This window comes from Phacochoerus africanus, chromosome 13, assembly GCF_016906955.1.
Source record: "Phacochoerus africanus isolate WHEZ1 chromosome 13, ROS_Pafr_v1, whole genome shotgun sequence".
NCBI classification, from domain to species: Eukaryota; Metazoa; Chordata; class Mammalia; order Artiodactyla; family Suidae; genus Phacochoerus; species Phacochoerus africanus.
The window spans coordinates 11,690,816-11,712,518 of record NC_062556.1 but is presented as its reverse complement, the minus strand read 5'-3'; the positions used below and the strand labels follow the sequence as shown (position 1 = coordinate 11,712,518).

General features: G+C 40.1%; 1 protein-coding gene across 8 annotated transcripts in view; it reads right to left on the bottom strand.

Annotated features, from left to right (window-relative positions):
- Nucleotides 1-21,703, bottom strand: part of NBEA (neurobeachin) — a 636,767-nt gene that overhangs the window by 25,996 nt on the left and 589,068 nt on the right. For 4 of the 8 annotated variants that reach the window (XM_047756277.1, XM_047756278.1, XM_047756279.1 and 1 more), the window contains 2 exons: nucleotides 21,077-21,244; nucleotides 250-312 (listed from right to left, as the gene is read on the bottom strand). In XM_047756277.1, coding sequence (XP_047612233.1) covers nucleotides 250-312; nucleotides 21,077-21,244 — 231 coding nt within the window. The remainder of the gene's footprint in view (nucleotides 1-249; nucleotides 313-21,076; nucleotides 21,245-21,703) is intronic. The other 4 variants (XM_047756280.1, XM_047756281.1, XM_047756285.1 and 1 more) reach the window with 1 other exon arrangement.

Sequence of the window (21,703 nt, the reverse complement as noted above, 5' to 3'; positions counted from 1 at the left end):
AAGTGTATCCCAAGTCAGCCATGAAAAAAGTCCAGAAAATTCACCGGGTGCTCTTCTCCCAGGGTGCAGAATCATCCAAGTGTTAGTATTTTGTAGACAAGCTCTGCTTCGCCTTCCAAGCATGCTCCCAGGAACCAAGTCACTATTCTTATTTAGAAGCTGGGGTTAAAGGTGGAGATGTTAACCTGTGATTACATGCATGCAACTAGAGCCCGAAGAGCACCTGAACCCTAAATCCAACACATATACCTTAATAAAGTCCTGTGTAAGAAGGAACGTATGGGGATCTCTAATGAAATAAGCTTCTGGAATCTTAATGGGAAAAAAGAATGAGACATAAAGTCCATCAAGGATACAAAATAAAATTCATATCATCACGTATTCTAATCAATTCAAAGGACAATCAGAACATTTAAGACTTCGTAGAATAAGCAAATACAGCAAAACTTGCTACAAAAAATACATTTTAAATATATTCAAATATATTTTAGTGTGCTAGGATGAATCCTGAAATATTATTTACAAGGTATGAACTCATTTCGCTCAAAAATTTTCTGAAATTTTAGAAAGAACTAACCTAAAGAGGAAAGAATTCTTGGGGCATCTTGAGCCATGCCGTATGTTATGAAAAACCTATGCAGATGGAAATACTAATGAGATTTTGTGACTTCCAATGAATAAAAATAATTCTAGGTCTCAAAATATCTGGTGTGTTTAGTATGCTTTTTTTGTGTACATGTCAAAGAGATAAGCTCATGACAGATTTAAGCTACGTCTTACATACATAAATTCTACAGCCAAAAGTTTCAATGTAGTAAGCTAGACTAACAGAAATATTTTTCTGAAATATCCTAAGTATGTAGTTTAAGTCAACAAGGAGAAGTGCAGTATTTACCATGATTATTACTCTGTTACCATGCTAATTTTCCCCCTAAAATTGTGTGCAATTTGGTTGCACATAAAAGTGAGATATGGAAGTCACTGCTGAGGGATTGGGAGCACAGGTAAGGCGGTAGATGGCTCTCCACACAGCGCTGCCACTCACCGCACCACGATCTACAATTCTCATTTATAAAGTCCTTAAATTTAACCATCTGTCCTGCTAGACTGCATTTCAAGAAAGTGTTTATCAATAAAAATGTGAATTTTTGAATTTATTAGCAATATTAAACATGAATGTATCATTATCTGCCATATTTTAGCAATTACATAAATGGGGTTTGGGTGGTTTTTTCCTTTTTTTTTTTTGCAGAGGCAACAGGATGAATTATTAAATCTCTTTAAGTGCTGTCCAATTTTAATGTATACATTTATTTGCAGGGTGTCCACTCGTATGTGAGGTATGACTATAGAACTAAATTGTACTCACATAGATTGTATTTTATCTCCCCGGTGCAAGACTTATGATTAGAAAATGGGGAGAGACCATTTCTGGTTAGATTTACATTATTAACAATAAACTCTTGAGAATTATTTGAAACACAAAGTAGTAAATTTTATTGTTAAAGATGCTCTGTTTAGAAAATGCCCAATACCTAGCTAGCTTCATGCATCATCAACTAAATCTCTGTAACAACAGATGCTATTGCTTGTGTTTCTACTTCTCCAGAAAGGACCAGAGTGAGGGTAGGGAGACAGAAGTAAAATCAAACACGTTCAAATCTCCAGATCAGTGCCCTTCACTTAGTAGGGGCCCTTCAAATGTTCATAGACGGAATGGATCCGCAAACATGCTTTGCTTGACTTTTTTTTTTTCTGAAAGGGAGATAGTAAAAATTATACTAGAAGATGTTATCAAACTGATTTAATTTCCAGAAATCCGTACAGTTCTCTGCAGTAGGTCCTGCCTCTGATCCTTTTGGTTTGAGGCAGAGCACCTACGCATACGTCGCTCCGATGGCAACAGGATAAATTTTAAGTTGGGCTCAAGCTCACTCTTGCATGAAGACAACCTGTTCCTAACATTCAACACTGATTTCTTCTAAGACTAAACGGATCCCTCTTCCTTGTGATCTACATGACACGCTTTCATGAGCTAAAGGTTCTTACTCTAATATTTACCTTTTAGCTATTGGGTAATTCTGCCTTCCAATAATTCCTTGCTCTGATTTTAAATTGTAAAGGAATGTCTGATCTTAAAGTCTGCTGTCGCCCCTAAGTCTCTTTCTTGTCATTATTAACATGTTTGAATGGGAAGTGGGCACCTACTGCTTTTCTTGACTGACTGCCCTTGTTTTAGGCTTTCCGTGCCTGCCTCCACTTTTAGGAAGTCATCAATGTCTTCTTTTCATCAGGAAGGGGGTGCTTTGTACAGGATTGTGCCTGGGGATATACACAGCCTATTCTGCAACCTGTGAAGCAGAGCCACTGAGCAGTTGTTCTGATGGAGGCGAAAACGCCTCCCCTCATGCTAACCTCGGGCAGAGTTCTGCATCCTCCCAGACACCCTGAATCGTAATCAATGTCCTCCATATTCTCACAGCATATTTTCCTCTTTATCATGGAATGTGCACCCAGTTCTTTAGGTGTGTCTGTTTGCTCAGGCTATGAATCTCCTTTGCAGGTCAGGGCTGGGATTTAGTCCTAGAAAAATGTTTGCTGAATATAGATGTGAGAGAGATGGTAGGGCCTGTGAGCGAAACGGAAAGGTACCCCGGAAAGACGACAAGCACAGGAGCAGAGAAACTTCAGAGTTTTTTCCTTCCTTCCTTCTTTTCTTTCTTTGTCATAGGTACAGAATGTGGAAGTTCTCGGTCCAGGGATTGAACCTGGGCCACAGCAGCAACCTAAGCTGCGGCAGTGACAGTGCTGGATCCTTAACCAGCTGTGTCACAAGAGAACTCCAAGAGTTCTTTACTTTTCGATTCAATACCACACAAACAATGACGTTAACAAACATTTGTTGGATGTTTACTCTATGCCAAGTGATACAAAACCAGAGAGCACACTGTCCCCAGGAAGTTCTCAGCCTGAGAGGACATGAGCTGAGCACATCGGAGACGCAGTAGGTAGGAGCATGGTGGCGGCCAGCCCAGAGGGCCAGGGGGCCCAGAGGAGTGATGTCTACAGCCGACTCAGGTGCAGGATGGGGCCGGAGAGTAGGGCTGTTAGGAAAGGGGCTCCCCAAAAAGATCATGAGCTGACGTTTGAAAGTTAGGTAGAAATTAGCGGGTCAACACCACAGAAAGAGTTTTTGCTTTGAATTTTTTGGCCATACAGTGGAATTTTCCTATTAAAATAATTTTGCCAAATATATCAGTGGGAAAAAAAACCCCTACATTATCAGAAATGGCATCTTAAAAAATTCAACGTATTTCTATTTCTGTATATATTGCTCTGTGTGGGTCAAAGAGACTTGATGTTACTCATGAAACATATATTTATTGAGCACCTGCTATGTACCCAGTACCATTCTAGATATCTCTGATACTCATCAAAAAAAAAAAAAAAAGATTTCTGCTCTCCCACAGATTCCTTTCTCCTCAGAAAGCCAAAGGGCTTCCACTCAGCCAGATGTCACACACTGGCAGCCCATGTGCTGGATTCAGCTCACAGATATGGTTTCTATTTGAGCCAGCATTTATAGGTCAGGAAACATCATACAGTAAGTCAGATTTTTTGGCGTCTCTCAGTAAAATCAGATCTGGCATTACTCGTCAGCGTTCCTGCATGGCCTCTCTCTCTGAGCGAAGGCACAGAGACTCTTTTTAACGCCCACCACCCATGTGACCCTAGCATGCACTGACCTCTGGCCAGCTCTGCACGTTTATTCCCGACTCATGTAGATTTCACCATTTGTGAATCCTTTTAAAATCTAGTACCAAAACTTTAGTTTGTGTTACAAGAAATCTTCTGCTTTAGGGATCTGCTGCACTTTCCAATGAAGAAAGGATGAGCTAACATTGCAGGTGTGAGCCCAAGAGTTGCACAATGTGTGTGGCAGAAGGCTAAACCTTGGGAAATCAGTCTGTACACCTAACTCACTTCACTGGATCTAAGAGGTTATCCATTATTCGAAGCATCATTATTTTATAAACTATGTTGTGTTTTGTTGTTGCCTTTTTTGGCCCCACCCAGGGCATGTGGACGTTCCCAGGGCAGGGGCTGAATCTGAGCCGCATCTGAGACTTACACCTCAACTGTGGCAATGCCAGATCCTTAACCCACTGCACCGGGCCGGGGGTTGAACTGGCAATGTCACAGAGATCAGCTGGCAGAAGCTCCATATTTTATACATTGTGAAGAAGTAAAAAATGTTGGCAGTTAAACAAAGATACACCACTGATCACAAAACACACTGTGATATGGAACACTGAGATGCAACAATGATGTACATCTTGAATCACTGAGTTAGAGTAACTTTTTACATATAATAGGTAGTGATATTTTGAGTCCTACGAATCTAAGTAAGAGCTGAAAACAAGAGATTTTTTTAAACAGAAGTGACTGACAAAACTTCCTTCTTTCGCAAATAGGAAAGACCATCTGTTCATGGGTGGACAACTCTTCGGTGGAAGAATATGAAAATAGGGATCTGCTTATACTTAATTACATTGTTTCTTAGGTCTTTGTAATTAATGAATTTTCTCTATTAATGCATATTTTTGTGGGTCACAAAAGATAAATTCAGGAGTTCCTGTCGTGGCTCAGTGGTTAACGAAACTGACTAGGAACTATGAGGTTGCAGGTTCCATCCCTGGCCTTGCTCAGAAGGTTAAGGATGTGGTGTTGCTGTGAGCTGTGGTATAGGTCATAGATTCAGCTCAGATCTGGAGTTGCTGTGGCTGTGGTGTAGGCTGGCGGCTACACTCCAATTAGACCCCTAGTCTGGAAATCTCCATTTGCCTCGGGTGCGGCCCTAGAAAAGGCAAAAAGACAAAAAAAAAAGAAAGATAAATTCATAAATTACACTAATTTTAGGTGTATAGTTTGATGAATGTGTGTGTGTGTGTGTGTGTCCATGTGTGTCTGTGTGTGTACTTTCTCCCCCCTGTAACCACTACCCAAGATGGAGGGCTTTGGAACGGAATGGAATGGGAAGGTTCCTGTCCTGATCTGGCTGGTGGCTAACTATACAAATGTAAAGATTCCCTTTTTCCTCTCCCAGTCAATTAGTCCCACCCCTCCTCATCTGCCCAGCTACTCCCTATTCTGATGTTTATTATTATTGTGGTGATAGTTGTGGTTTGGTTTTTGTTGTTGTTGTTGTTGTTGTTGCCATTTCTTGGGCCGCTCCTACGGCATATGGAGGTTCCCAGGCTAGGGGTTGAATCGGAACTGTAGCCACCGGCCTACGCCAGAGCCACAGCAACGCGGGATCCGAGCCGCGTCTGCAACCTACACCACAGCTCACGGCAACGCCGGATCGTTAACCCACTGAGCAAGGCCAGGGATCGAACTTGCAACCTCATGGTTCCTAGTCGGATTCGTTAACCACTGCGCCATGACGGGAACTCCTGGTTTGGTTTTTTTGTTGTTGCTTACTGTTCCACATATTAATCTGCCATAATGTATCAGTTCTCCTCTTGATGAGTATTTGGATTGTTAACCCAGTTTCAGGTTATTATGAATAAAGTTGCTTAGAAAATTCATGCACACATCTTTTGAGGGAGGTAAGCAGTGATTTCTGCTGGGCATATACCTAGGTAAGGGGTTGCTGAGTCAAAGGGTAGGAATATTTAATTTTACTGCTAAGTTGTTTCTCCAAGTGGTTGTGGTGATGTTTTGAGTATTTGTGAACGCAGAATGCAAGGCCAAAGCTATAAACAGAGCAATGACTTAAACTCTTACATATCAAACTCAATTGTGTCTGATAAAATAATTAAATAAGGAATACCACTGTATTTCTTCATCAAGAATTTTTCAGATAGAAAAGACAGGTCAGTTAATAATATGTCAAGAGATTTAATATTTTTTCTTCTTCCTTTTTTTGGGGGGGGGCACACTTGCGGCATATGGAAGTTCCAGGGGTAGAGGTCGAATTGGCATAAGTCCTGGCCTATGGCATAGCATCAGCAATGCCAGGTCTCAGCTGCATCTGTGATCTACACCACAGTTCACAGCAACGTCGGGTCCTTTAACCCACTGAGTGAGGCTGGGGATGGAACCCGCATCCTCATGGACACTAGTGGGGTTCTTAACCCACTGAGTCATGACAGGAACTCCCAAGAGATTTAAATTTTAATTGTTCTATCAATTCTTGCTTATTCTTATAAAAATTATTTTGTGAATGTCTATTGAGCTTTCACCATGATTTGAGCATTTATTTTTCTTCCCAGCTAACATCTGTCAAGAAATAGGTAGGTGAAGGGAGGGAGGGACATATTAGGAGTTTGGGATTAGCAGATAAGCATTATTATATATGAAATATATAAACAACAAGGACCTACTGTAGAGTCCAGGGAATTATATTCAATATCTCATAATAATCTATCATGGAAAAGAATATGAAAAGAATATATATAATATATACGTATAATTGAATCGCTTTGCTATACATCTGAAACTAACACAAAATTATCAATCAAATATACTTCAATAAAAAAGAAATATATTTAGTTTATAAAATGAAAGGGGAAAAAAGACCCCCTGCCTTTTTTTTTTTTTTTAATGGCAGCACCTGTGGCATATATAAGTCCCCAGGAGAGGGGTCAAATGAGAGCTGCAGCTGCAGGCCTGTGCCATAGGCACAGCAGGCAACACTGGATGCAGATTGCACCTGCGACCTATGCCACAGCTTGCACAATACCGGGTTCCTTAGCTCCCTGAGCAAGGCCAGGGACTGAACCCACATCCTCACAGACCAGACACTATATTGGGTTCTTAACCCGCTGAGCCACAATGGGAACTTCAAAAAAAGACTTTTTTAAACCTTGGAGGAAGTTCTAAACATGGAATACTTCAGGGGAAAGCAGAAAAGTCAAGGGAGATGTGAAGTAATTGTGCCTAGGAGAACAATACAAGCACATCTGAACAGGACATGTGATTTTGGATGTCATACACATGCATGACACACAACTCAGTTTTACCTGCACACATGTCACATAAAGCTTCCATTAGGGACAGTTTTCCCTCTTGTCCCTTCCGTACGTTCTTTGCTTTGCCTTTTTTTGCTTTTTAGGGCCATACCCGAGGCATACAGAAGATCCCCCCGCCAGGCTAAGGGTCGAATTGGAGCTGCAGCTGCCAGCCAACACAACAGCCACAGCAACCCGGGATCCAAGCCGTGCCTGTGACCTACACCACACAGCTCACAGCAACCGCCGGACCCACAAAGCAGGGCCAGGGACTGAACCTGAGTTCTCATGGATACTAGTCAGATTCATGACCACTGAGCCACAACAGGAACTCCGTCCCTTCACTACTTTCTGATCATCCTCTTCCTTAGGCTTAACAGGCTCTCTCTGTAAAATCCTCCAGGACCCACCTGCCAAGTTGCAGAATTACCTTCGTCCTGCTCTCCCTTTCCCCTGCTTATTCTCAACACACTCCCTCTTATCCTTCATCTTCCCCACAGGTCGGGGCCACTGTGTATGGCTGTGTCTCTGATGCCATGTACAAAGGTGCCCAGCTGGGGGGCAAATGAGTGATAGAATTGACCCCAATTGCCAGAGAGAGGAGCACTCGCCATAATTCATTCTCCTGAAGAGGGTGTCTTTTTAAATTTGCACAAAGGAACCATATGTGTTCATGACGGCTGTGACATATGCCTTATTCCTTTGACCTACTGTGCCTCTTTCTTAACGGCTTTTTTTTTCTTCTTGCTTTCCCTCTCAAGAAAGTTCTCACTTTTCTATGAATAAAGACACAGTCTAGGATTAAATCCTCCGAAGGGAACGTGAACATGAACAGGCTGTGCTGCATGTGTGTTATATGGATGCCTGTTTATACCAAAGGCTTACAGCCAAGGCAAAAATAAGCATGATGACAGCCAAGTCATCATTCAGAACCAAACGACCAGTGTCCAAATTAATGATAAATTCAAAATATTCTTAAGACGGAAATTACCATGTAGGTGAATAAATATGCTTTCTCCTTTCCTTTGTATAGACTAGTTATCTATCTACAGCTTCCCTGGTATGCACTAGATAAAACCTTTCATTAATCTCTTCTCCTCATTGCAGGTGAGTTTAACCCAGATACATCTTTCTCCCATAGAATCTTTACAACCTCTCGTTTTTTGCAATTTAGTATTGCCTTTCAGATGAAATGCCATGAGAGAGACAGTGTGAGGAAGCTAATAAGGTAGGCTGTCAAATGACCTATTTCACCCATTTCCCTTGCTCTGTACAATCTTTTAAATGGTTTTCAAAAAAACCCAGCCTTTTTATAAAGTACTACAGACTATGCTACCCACAATGCAGAATGTCAGACTATGTCCAAATTACTAATGAATGACTGACAATTTTCAGAATACTCAAGAAAAAAACAGTAAAAGCTTAGGAACATAGAAAAAGATCTTCAAAAAATTTCCTTAGCGCTGTGTTTATCTCAGTGTATAGCTCTTACTTAGAATGATTTTAATTTGTTTTACTTTAGGGCTGCACCTACGGCCTATGAAAGTTCCCAGGCTAGGGGTCAAATCAGAGCTACAGCTGCTGCCTACACCACAGCCACAGTAACACCAGATCTGAACTGTGTCTTCAACCTACACCACAGCTCACAGCAATGTTGGGTCCCTAACCCACTGAGCAAGGCCAGGGGTTGAACCTGAGGCCTCATGGATACTAGTCAAGTTCATTACCACTGAGCCATAATGGGAGCTCTGAATTTTATTTTTAATGCTTGAGAGTGGATACTCTTTTTTCTTTTTTGACCAGAAAATACAATTCTGACATACAATTACAAATATATGTGATTTTGTTTATCATCTTGCTGATCTACTTCCAATTCTACCAATTCTATACCAACTACAAAAAAAAAAAAAGGCATTTTTTTTTTGAGAAGTCTGAAATGATAAAAAGAAAGACTGCTTAATGGCAGAATGTATTTTAACTGATAAGCTTTTGCTTCTGGTTTATTGTTGTAATAAAACAAGATCATATAAAGCATTACTTTTTAATGCTGGAAAAATAGGAGCAAAATAAATCAAGCAAATAATATCTGCACTTTATTATTTCTTGCCTTATAAACATTTCACTATATAAAAAATTAAAACGCTATTTTGTATTCAACAGCTTCTAGTTTTTCATAGGAACTACAAAATAGGAGAACCAAGATACTTCCTTTGTTTTGACAATCAACTGTGTTAAGGCTAAGCCTGTAAAGCAAAATTATTAGAATAGTTAAGCAAATATTTGGAAACTCAAGTTAAAAAGAACCACATTTGCTTTAACTATCAGACCACGCTAGACAATTTTTTGTTGTTGTTGTTGCTTTTTGCTTTTTAGGGCCATACCTGCAGCATATGGAAGTTCCTAGGCTAGTGGTCAAATTGGAGCTGCAGCCACTGGCCTACACCACAGCCACAGCAACGAGGGATCTGAGCTGAATCTTCGACCTATACCACAGCTCACGGCAACGCTGGATCCTTAACCCACAGAACGAGGCCAGGGATCGAACCCACATCCTCGTGGATCCTAGTCGGGTTTGTTAACTACTGAGCCATGAAGGGTACTCAGTATGTTAGACAATATTTGAGGAAGGGGTTCTGATTAATTCATATACCTATATCAGTGCTTGGTTTTCTTCTTTTGGTATACATCTTAAAAAAACAAAGAGGAGGAGTTCTAGTCTGGGAACCCCTAGTCTGGGAATCTCCATATGCCAAGGGTGCAGCCCTAAAAAGACAGGGGGGAAAAAAAGGAAAGGAGACATCCTTTTACTGATTCCTACTTTTTCCCTGGAATGATGAATTATAATAAAGATATTACATAATTGACTTAACGAATGTTTTGAATGTGAAAAAGCAACACCATTCCTCTAGACAGAAAAAGGTCTGTCTAGAACATTAAAAAAAAAAAAAAAAATCAGTGCCACTGGTGGCAAGCTCACTCAACTTTTCTACTTAAAAGTAAGTCTAAGTCAATCAGGTAGAACAAGTACATGTGTTTTAATGTAGCAGGTAGTGGCCATTCTACCCTGGATGCTTTAAAAAAGTCTGCTCAGCCTAGAGGGGTGATTGCCTCAGGGAAACAGAGAAGAGGGCTGGATTGGCATCCTTGCCCCCGGGCGATGGTCTCCACAGACTGCATCACCAGTTCTTCTCTGCTCTCTGGCTTCCCAGTCGGTTTAGCCGCTGAGAAGTCAGGACTAAAAAAGGAAGGAGAAATATTTGTTGTGTGTTCCCCCATTGCCAAATCACAGTTTGGCAGTGGCTGGGTTGCATTTCTCTACCTAAGGCCACAGGTCCTATTGAGTGACCACCTTCCCAGGGCTACTTCTCCTGCCAGGTTCTGGCAATAGCTCCCTTCCCTTTTATCCTCAGGCCTAGGTGTGGTACCCAGATGTTAAACCCTGGAGGCTTCGCCTTCCCTTGATCATCCACTTTATCCTGCCTATATGTAAAAATAGGACTATTATTAAACTCTTCATTATTCTTTAAAAAATTTTTAAGTTGTAGTAAAGTATATACAACATAAAACTTACCATCTTTTTTTTTTTTTTTTTTTGGTCTTTTCAGGGCCGCACCCTCGGCATATGGAGGTCCCCAGACTAGGGGTTGAATCAGAGCTGTAGCCACTGGCCTATACCACAGCCACAGCAATGCCAGATCCTTAACCCACTCAGCGAGGCCAGGGATCGAACCTGCATCCTCATGGATGCTAGTCAGATTAGTTTCCGCTGAACCATGATGGGAACTCCCTAAAATGTAACATCTTAACCATTTGTAAGTGTAGTGTTCAACTGTGTTAAATACATTCATACTGCTGTGCAATCACACCTCTTTTCTGTCTTGAAAAACCGAAACTCTGTATCCATGAGACAAGTGCCCATTTCAGTTTTCCCCTAGCCTCTGGAAACAACACTGCTACTTTCTCTCTCTAGGATTTTGACTACTGTAGGCACCTCGAATTACAATAATGTGTCTTGCGAAAGGGTTATTTTATTTAGACTATGTCCTCAAGATTCACCCTGTTATAGCATGTGTCAGAATTTCCTTCATTTTTGAGTGAATCATATTCCATCCTAGGTATATGTCACATCTTGTTTATCCATCATCTGCTGACAGACCCTTGGGTTTCTTCTACCCTTTGGCTCTTGTGAATAATGCTGCTATGAATATGGGTGTACAAATGCTTCTTAGAAATTGTGCTTTCAATTCTTTTGGATCTATACCCACGAGTGGCATCGTTAGATCATATGGTAGGTCTTCTTTTATTTTTTTGAAGGCCTCCATACTGTTTTCCAGAGAGGCTGCACCATTTGACATTCTCACATTAGTGTAGAGAGTTTCACTTTCTCCACATCCTTGTCAACACTTGCTATTTTCTGTTTGTTTGACAGTAGCCAACCTAATGGGTGTGAGGTGGCATCTCACTGTGGTTTTGATTTGCATTTCCCTAACGATTAGTGATGTTCCCTGTGCTTACTGGACATCTGTATATCTTTTCTAGAGCCTTCATTATTCCCTTGAGAGGCTAATGCGCTGAGGTCCTAATTTACACAACTAAGATTACTATCCAGCTATAATACATAAAAAATGTTGGGTAGTTTTTCCTTCATCTCCAGGTAGGGCTGACCAAAATATGATTATATTCAAGCAAGAGACATTTTCATTGAGAATCTAGAATATTTTGAAGACAAACACTCTTATCTTCTTGGGGGAGGCTGTGGAGTCTCTCTGCAATCTAAACTTGTTAATCCTTAAGAAGAGAACTAAAGCACTCTTTTCTGGGTGATTTAGAGACAGATTTACCTTGAAGCGGAGGTTTTAGCAGTCCATCTCTTAAGGACGCTTCCGGGTTTTTAGCTCTTTGCTCACTTTTGGGTTGATTCCATAGCATATCACAGAAGGATCAACCCAGAAATGCTTAATGATGTGTGAGAGGAATCTGTACACTATCCCTGCTGAATTCTCCCTGGCTGAATAAATTTATATAAAGCAAATTCTGTGCTGGCTGGCTGATTCAGGAAATGGAGGAGAGAAGGAAGTTGAGGAGAAGGTGGTGATGGCGGAGGAGGAAGGGAGAGAAGCAGTAGGACAGGTGGTGGCCTTTCTTCACTACACGAAACGAGTTCACTTGGAGTGTCTGATCATGGAAAGAAAATTGTAATGAAAACAGATTTGTTTGGTATTTGGGAAGACATCAAGACAGGTTCACCAGGTGCTAGCAGAAACATTGCAAAATGAAATCATACACTCTTATTAAACTAAATTCAAATTAAAATAGTACTGAATGTATTTGGCAGAACAAAATGCACGTCTTTGATTTTGACAGAAATGAGAAACAATAATTTAGATTTGCTATGCTGAGATCAAATGGCTTTAAATAGGCTCATTATCAATATGTTTAAAAACCTTTAAAAATGAGTCCTAAACATCTAACCGAAATGTTTAAGTACTTAACTTGAGTAATAGCCACTTCGACAAACTGAAGCATGCAATATGTTTTGAATAATTGTTAATTTATGCTAAGGTAACAACTGTAATATAACTGAAATCTATGTTAATAGGAGATAAGGAAATCCCTTCCAGCTATTTCTCTTACAAATAGCAGGCTGCAATTTTCACCCTTCTTCCTTGTGTAAAATATGACTTTAGATGCTTGTAAAAGCATTTGCTGTTAATTTCTAAAAATCGATAATTAGCACTTCTCAGCACCACACAATAAAAATAACACAAAGAGAAAAAGCATATATCATATAAATGACACGCATCCATTCTGACTAGCTGCATTATTTATGCTTTTCCATGAACGATTGATGATCACAGACTAGGTAAGGATTGCAGTAATTAGGAGGAGAAAAGATAAACCTAAATTAAATATTCACTAATCAAAATTAAATGTCACTAATGTCTTCAATACTAATTTCTATATAGAAACTTTATTCATTGAATCACCCCAATTCATGCCTATTGTTGTGGATGAGAAGCACCTGAACCTATACTCTTATTAGTTTTAGGGATCAATAATATTCTGGTTGTTTCCCAAATGATTCTTTGAATTTAAAGAATACTTAATGTGTATTTCCATTCCAATAATTTAAAGAGAAGAGATTTTCTTATTATTTTAATTTGGCTTTTGATTTTGTTAACTTTTTTTTCTTTTTTTTTTTTAAGGGCCATACCCACAACATATAGAAATTCCTTGGCTAGCCTACTCCAGAGCCACAGCAAAGCCAGATCTGAGTTTGTGATGTATGCTGCAGCTCACAGCAATGCTGGACCCTTAACCAACTAACCGAGGCTAGGGATTGAAACTGCATCCTCATGGATACTAGTCGGGTTCTTAACCTGCTGAGCCACAAGAGGAACTCATGAATTTGTTAACATTTTTGTTGTTGTTGTTCTTTTTAGGGCTGCACCTGTGGCATATGGAAGTTCCCAGGCTAGGGGTCCAACTGGAGCTGCAGCTTCTGGCCTATGCCACAGCCACAGCAATGCCAGATCCGAGCTGTGTCTATGACCTACACCACAGCTCACGCTAACACCGGATCCTTAACCTGCTGGGGCGGGAGGGGGGGGCAGGGAGCAAACCTGCATCCTTACGGATACTGCCCAGGTTCATTACCACTGAGCCACAGTGGGAACTCCCAAATTTGTTAACATTTTAAGCTCAGTAAAACATCCAGTAATTACAGGGAGAAAATTAAGAAATCTTCATTAGCCATTTTGTTTGTCCTTTGTTGCAATCACGTCTCAGAATTATTGCCGAGAAGAACGCTGAACATCCCTCATCTGAAAACAAGTAGGCATCATGGATAGATGAGTGGGCAACCTTGTGATCCTGGAGGGGTATTCACATCCCTGGTAGATGGAGGAAAGAGGTCAGAAATAGGGAAAGGAAAAGACCAGGAACAGCGAATTCTCAGAAAGAATAAGCTGTGGTTGTAGAGGCCATCACTGTTGTCACTGCAAATACCTCTGCTTACATCATCAGGACGAAAAGTGGGGGAATTTCTTTCCTGATACATTTTATGAGTTCATCTTCTAGGAAAGTCAGCATTGCAGCTGTTTTGGTTAAAAACACATCTGTCTTGTTGGTTCCTGACAGCCCTATCATGTCAGTTCTCTGTAGTAGTTAAGCAATGTTTCAGCAAGAAAATAAAATGAAAACTGAAGTGATCTATTCTACTTCCTATGTGCATATTTTCACCCTCGCAGATCCAAAGGAATGCTTTGTTATTCCTGTGAGATCAAAGAAAGAGATAACAGAGGAAATGCAATCTAAGTCTAAGAAATATTAGTAACAGAAAATTAGACTAAAAATACCATGTTTTTATGACTACTGGTAATATTAAAATACATTTAATGTTTCCATATTCTCAGCGTAAGTAGACAAACGTGTATGTATAAATAAATAAATGCTGTATGGCCCATATGTTCTAATAGCTTGCCAGCAAAACAGCTTTTTATGATAGACATGTGTATACCTCTTACTGCAAAAAAGAACTCTCTTAAATCATTTTTCAGTTTGACACTGTTGACTATAGATAGGATGATACAGGGAACAGAAGGTCTTCCAAGACACCTGAATTATGGTTTGGGGTAGTAATAATTACAATCTGTCTAGTGCTTTATAGTTTACGAAGTATTTTCACATATCTTTTCTCATGTGATTCTCAAATACAGCCCTATGAGTTGGCTATGATTTCTCCTATCCTATTTTAACTGGTTAAACAAAGGTACATGCAAGTAAAGTGATTTGGTTAATGTCACTCGATAATGATGGGGCTGGGATATAACCTATTATCTGATTCCCACCTTTCCATTACTGTTTATTGCCTGCTAGGCACCATATTATCATATTCAGAGGCAGATAGGCTTGAGTAATTATATCCATGATTGTAAGACTGATAATTTTTAAAAACAATTTCAGAGTAAAATATTTTTCGCTCATTATAAGAGTACAGTAAATAATTTTTGTGGCATTTAATTTGTAATTTCCACTAATAAACTTTTTTTTTTGCCTTTTCTAGGGCCACTCCCGCAGCATGTGGAGGTTCCCAGGCTAGGGGTCGAATCGGAGCTCTAGCCACTGGCCGACACCAGACTCATAGCAACGCGGGATCTGAGCCAAGTCTGCAACCTACACCGAAGCTCATGGCAATGCCGGATCCTTAACCCACTGAGCAAGGCCAGGGATCGAACCCGCAACCTCATGGTTCCTAGTCGGATTCGTTAACCACTGAGCCACGATGGGAACTCCTTCACTAACCAACTATTAATTAATTATGGCATAATCTCCTTGAGAGTGGTTTAGGAACTCTCAAAGACTGATGAAACATAGGTATCAGGGAAGTGATTAGAACAAATGACCAAAAAAACCCCCCAAAACCCAAAAAAGGCTGATAAATATTTCTTAAAGCTATCTTAATTTTTTCCCTATAATTAATGGAAGTTTTACTGAGTTGAAACTTTTAACAAATTCAAAAGCATAAACAAGATAGAAAACCTTACAGTTTAAATTAGTACAATGTAAGTACACATTAAACTGTCCCTTATATTTTTAAGAATCATTTTGGAATATGGAAGAATATCATCCCTAAAATGAAAAAGCATTAATAAACACCTTGTTATTTTTAAATTCATAGAAAATAATGGGACTAAAGAAACTTTGACTTGGGAATCAGGAGACTTCATCTAAGTCTGGCTCTGATGCTGCATTGCTGGGTATCCTTGGAAAAAATCATTTAATAAGAGTGTTAGGCTAGATAAATTTTTTTTTTTAACTGGAACGAATAAGAATTGCCTGGAGAGAATTTTTTTTTTTTAAAATAAACCTGCTTGAACCCTCTCCTGGATATTCTGAGATACTCTTGGGCTAGAAGAGGGAAGGATGGAGAACTGGACGGGGCTCAATGGATATGGCACGTGCTCTTGAAAATACTAGAGGGGGAGTTCCCGTCGTGGCGCAGTGGTTAACAAATCCGACTAGGAACCATGAGGTTGCGGGTTTGATCCCTGGCCTTGCTCAGTGGATTAATGATCCGGCGTTGCCGTTAGCTGTGGTGTAGGTTGCAGACGCGGCTCGGATCCCGTGTTGCTGTGGCTCTGGTGTAGGCCGGTGACTACAGCTCCGATTCGACCCCTAGCCTGGGAACCTCCATATGCCGCAGGAGCGGCCCAAGAAATGGCAAAAAGACAAAAAAAAAAAAAAAAAAAAGAAAGAAAAAGAAAATAGTAAAGGGAGGTGGCAGTAAGGATATAGATGAAATAAAATTTAGCATTTTTGAAACTGGGTGATAGGTATATAGGGGTTCATTATATCATTCTCTCTACTTCAGTAGAAAAAAAGTTTTCAGATCATTCTAACACTCCTTTAGTAGAGCAGTGCTTCTTAAACTCTAATGTCTCCAACAAGTCACCTGAGCATCTCCTTAAATGCACGTTCTGATTTATTAGGTCAGGGAGGCCTGAGAGTAGAGTCTGGAGTGCAAACAAGTTCCCAGGTGATGCTGATACTGTTGGTCTATGGACCACATTCAAGTTGCAAGGAATTAGAAAACCATGGGACCAGATTCTCGCAAAGCAGAGTAGCCTATTTCCTCAACAGGTTATAAAGTGGAGTTTCTTGGCCATCATTTGGTAAGGCAAAAATATACAGTAAATCACATTATTATTACTATTATTATTTCGTCTTTTCTAGGGCCACTTTCCGTGGCATATGGAGGTTCCCAGGCTAGGGGTCGAATCGGAGCTGTAGACGCCGGCCTACACCACAGCCACCGCACCGTGAGATCCCAGCCGTGTCTGTGACCTACACCACAGCTCAGGACAACACCGGATTCTTAAACCACTGAGCAAGGCCAGGGATCGAACCCGCAACCTCATGGTCCCTAGTTGGATTCGTTAACCACTGCACCACGACGGGAACTCCAATCACATTATTTTTATTAATATGTAAAAATGGGTAAGAAAGATGTTTATTATTATGCCTGAAAAACACTGCTGAAATAATCAGATGAGCTCATCTATGAAAAAAAGTGTCTATAAGATTATGATAAAAGCCAAGATTTAAGACAATTTAAATAATATCTAATATCCAACAGATCTAGTGTTTACACATTAGGAAGAGCTTTGTACCAGAACTGTTCTGTCATGTTCCTGCCCAGAGGCTGTCATGATAAAGTTTATTATCAATTACTGCTTTACAAGTATAAAATAAGTTAAGCTGTCATATTTTTCTCAGCCAGAGATCCTAAGCTGTCAAAGAATGTCAATTTTAAATCTGACATAGAGAAGACAATTATCTGTTATTCCGACCTCTAATTTCTTGACATTTTAATGCCATAATTGCTGCAGTTAGTGCTGCTTCATGATTTCATCTGTCAAGGAAGAATGAATCAATAACCTTAAGCCATTTCTCAAATTTTAGAACTAACCTCAAAGCTCAAAGTTCTAGGCAGACTGTGGGCTATATATATACTGGGTTTTTTTCTTTTCTTTTGTTTTTTTACAAGAGGGACATATGTAGATTTTTATATATTAAATAGTTCTCCTTTAAATCAGTATTTAATTAAGGCATTAAAAATCATCTTCCTTAGGCTGGCTGGAGTTTAGTATAACCGTAGCCTTCCTTTGGTGTTAGCTTTGTGAAATACAGTGATCTTCACATTCTAAAAATACTAACGTAAGCACTATCAAATAACAGGAATGAAATGGGCTCAATAAAAGGCTTAACATTTTGAGCACGGCTTTTCCCAAGAGCCTCTGTCCAACCTTTTAGGTAGATATCAACTCTCTCAAGTCACAGCACCACAGGGCAGACCTCCCTCTGGGAACGCAATGTTGAGGTTTGGTAGAAGGCGGTGTGCCTTGCAAGCACCTCCTCGCAGGGAGAGTATATGTTTAAGGGCGCCAAATAACGCCTGTCCCACACTCCTCCACAGGGCTCTTTCTTGTGACAGCAGATGCTGAATGATTTTATGCGGGCAAACACGTCGGTATTGTCCCTCCTTTATAGAGAAAGCAGTGGAGGCAGAGGGATATTAAACGGCTTGGCCACACGAGAAAACTCACAGGATTCAGGTGGACTCTCATCCTTTGCTGGTTCTTAAGCGCTCGCGCAGAACTTTTTTGGTGGCCATATGTCAGTCCTGGGGCAGAGGAGGGAAGAGTGGGAGTGGGGAGAGGGACAGGGAACTCATGTTCCCCACAGGCTCATTTAGTCTGTCATGCTACCACACACTCGGTGGTTCCCTAGCGGTCCTAAGGCGATAAAGCATCTTCCTAAGCAAACTCGAGGGGACACAGGTCCACTGGGTGAGGGCGACGACCTCTGCTGCCCTGGCTCTGAGTCTGCGCTGGCTGCTGGAAGAAAGGCAACAGTGCACCATCGGCTAGTATTCAGAGAACCGACAGAGGAGTTTTGGGGTGAGAGAGGCAGGCGAGGGGTTTGGGGAGGGAGGACATGCACGCTCCCGAATGACTCTGGAAGTTTCTCTAATGGAACCTCAGTATTCAGCAAGTACGCCCTCAGACTGGGAGGGCTGCAAATAGAGTCCTGAAGTAAAGCACTCCGCCTGCCCCACTATGAGATATCAGGAAGAGTAACATCTTACTATGGAGACTGTCTATGCAACAACTAACACGGCTGAACCATTCCTGACCCACAGTGTTTTTTTTAAAGTATGCGTTCTGACATAATGTCTCATTAGGAAGTTCCACGGTTTGACAATTATACATAGTTTTTATCACTGTCCAAAACAGCGGTGTGATATTTTGTAGAAGCAGGTATTTTTACAGGAGTCAAGTAATAAACATGATGTCCATGTAAAGTCTCAATTCTAATTCCATTTTCTTTTTATTCTCTCCTTTATCTATTTATTTACTCTCTGCTATTTTTCCGTCAATTTTAATGTTGCCTTGCACTTTCATTATGTACAATATGCTTAAAATATTTTTATTTTGCCCAAGAGGATTTTTTTTTTTTTTTTTTTTGCTTTTTAGGGCTGCACCCACGGCATATGGAGGTTCCCAGGCTAACGGTTGAATCGGAGTTGTAGCTGCTGGCCTACATCACAGCCACAGCAATGCAGGATCCAAGCCATGTCTGTGACCTACACTACAGCTCCCGGCAACACCGGATCCTTAACCTACTGAGTGAGGCCAGGGATCGAACCTGCGTCCTCATGGATGTTAATCAGATTCGCTAACCGCTGAGCCACAATGGGTACTCCTTGCCCAAGAAGATTAACTCACAAATTTCCTAATAAGGACAACACTTTATAATAGACAAAAATGCACACCAAAATACTCTGGAGGAAAATTGTCTATGATATTTAAAAGTCAAAAAACAATCTGTAGTTGGTCTTGGAATAAAAAGGTAAGTATTCCAATTATTTTCTTTTTTTCTGATTCTAAAGGTATTGGCTCTGAAAGAAGAATAGAGTTTGTCAGGCATTTATAGCACTGGGGCATGTATTAAACAAAGGTGTATTGCTAAGAGAATAATTAAGCTCAGAATTAGAATGCCCAGTTGTGTACAAACCAATGAGATTATTTTGTAGAGAAAATCCCTTATTTCACCAACTTATTTCCATAATGTTTCGCTTCTCTCTCATCCATTCATTCTCTGTCCCTACCTCTTTCTCCCAGCTTCAGGCAATAATCCCATTTCCTTCTGCATACAACACGGTATAACACTGCACCTAATAATACGCTTGCAATGTGTTCTCTGAATATTTAGCCCTAAGGGTCCAATGATCAATGATCATGAGCTGCTTCCCTTCCCTTCCTCTTCTCGGCTTGAAACCATACAAGTGAACTCATCTTGTTTTTATAGAAATCTCTAAGAAATGATTTTATGGATGCAAATTTTTCTCGTAGAGCTTTATTTCCGAAATCTACGAGTTTTCCACCTCTAAAATTCAAAATAAAAAAATAAAAAAGCACTCCACCGACTGGAAATGTAGAAATGGTGACTTGTTTTGCATAGAGCAGATGGCAGATAGCGGGTAGGGTGAAAGGCTGGGACACAGCTTCCGTGAAGCAAGGCTCATCCAGCAGCTGTTGCATCTTCCCTCTTTTTACCTATCCGAAGTAATTCTGTGCAACGTGGAAGTGATTTAAATAATACGTCTTATGAACATTTTCACAGAAAGTACTTCTACACATATTACAGCATATAATTGCCAAATGTGAGCTAAAAAATTTCAGGGTGAGAACATACAGGAATGAAAATACGATAACCTCATCTATTTCATTGATGCATTTTTGAGAACCTACTGGAATAAAATAATATAACCTTACCCCAGTTTTACTGATGTGTCTTTTGAGTATTCTGTCTAGAAGGTTGTAATTTTGCTTTTATAATAGAAGCAGATGGATACTGGCCGATTGTTTTCATGTGAACGATTCATGTTGAAAGACTCAGCTAGGTTTCATTAATTAATAACACACAAAAAGCATGAAGCATTTTAATGAAGGCTCTGAAGTAAAACAAATAAAACAGGGATACTGAAGTGCATTTTGTACGTCTGTAACTCTAAAAGGAACTACAGGAGTTCCCCTTGTGGCGCAGCAGAAACGAATCCAACTAGAACCCATGAGGATGCGGGTTCGATCCCTGGCCCCGCTCAGTGGGCCGGGGATCTGACATTGCTGTGAGCTGTGGTGCAGGCCGCCGACACAGCTCGGATCCCCTGTTGCTGTGGCTCTGGCGTAGGTAACAGCTGCAGCTCCGATTGGACCCTTAGCCTGGGACCCTCCATATGCTGCCAGGATGGCCCTAAAAAGCAAAACAAAACCGAAAAACAAAAGGAACTACATGGTGGTCTCATTACTTGTTTCTGACATCTAACACTCATTTTTCCACACTTGTCAAGTTCTATAAAATTTTTATAAATTTAAAGTCTAAGTTTTATAAAAATTTACACTGAAAAGAAATTTATACAGAAAGAGATGGAAAGCCGAATTTGTTTTGAAGGGGTGACAGAAAATTTCCAAATAATACGCAATTTTATTACCTACCTCCCTCAGCACAGGGTCAGTGATACTATCCAGGTTCACGGAGCCTTCATAGGTCAGGTAGTGAAAAACATTCAGAGCCCGGACTGCTTCTGGTCCTCGCTGCTTATAGCCAAATATAAGGTCAATCCACTGATGGAGTTGGCAAGAAACAAACTCACTTTCCAGAGCCTGCAATGAGTCAAGAAAGAAATTTGAGACATTACAAACTTAGTAAACGCCTCTTTTTCTTACTTTGAAATATTCTGTATAAAGAATTACAATACATTCTTTATATTCCTAAATTTTATCTGTATGTCTTAGAGCTTCTATTCTTAGAAATGGCCAAATAAAACCTATAATAAAACACACACCTAAAAGAAAAATTTCTCTCTAAAATACTTAATGTTCTGTTGGTTTTGTTATGGGGTGCATTGTGTATTTTAATATTAAATAGATTTCTTAAAAAAACACAACAATAATTTGAAATGCCTCCTTTAATGCCATTTACAAGAATTTCATTTCTAATTTTTAAACATGGGTTGAAACTAAACAGTTTATTAGACACTTAATATACACTTATTTTCCTGCCTATAGTCTTCAAATTTACCTCTAACGCTACTAAAAAGGCATAACTTCCTTCTGCTATGA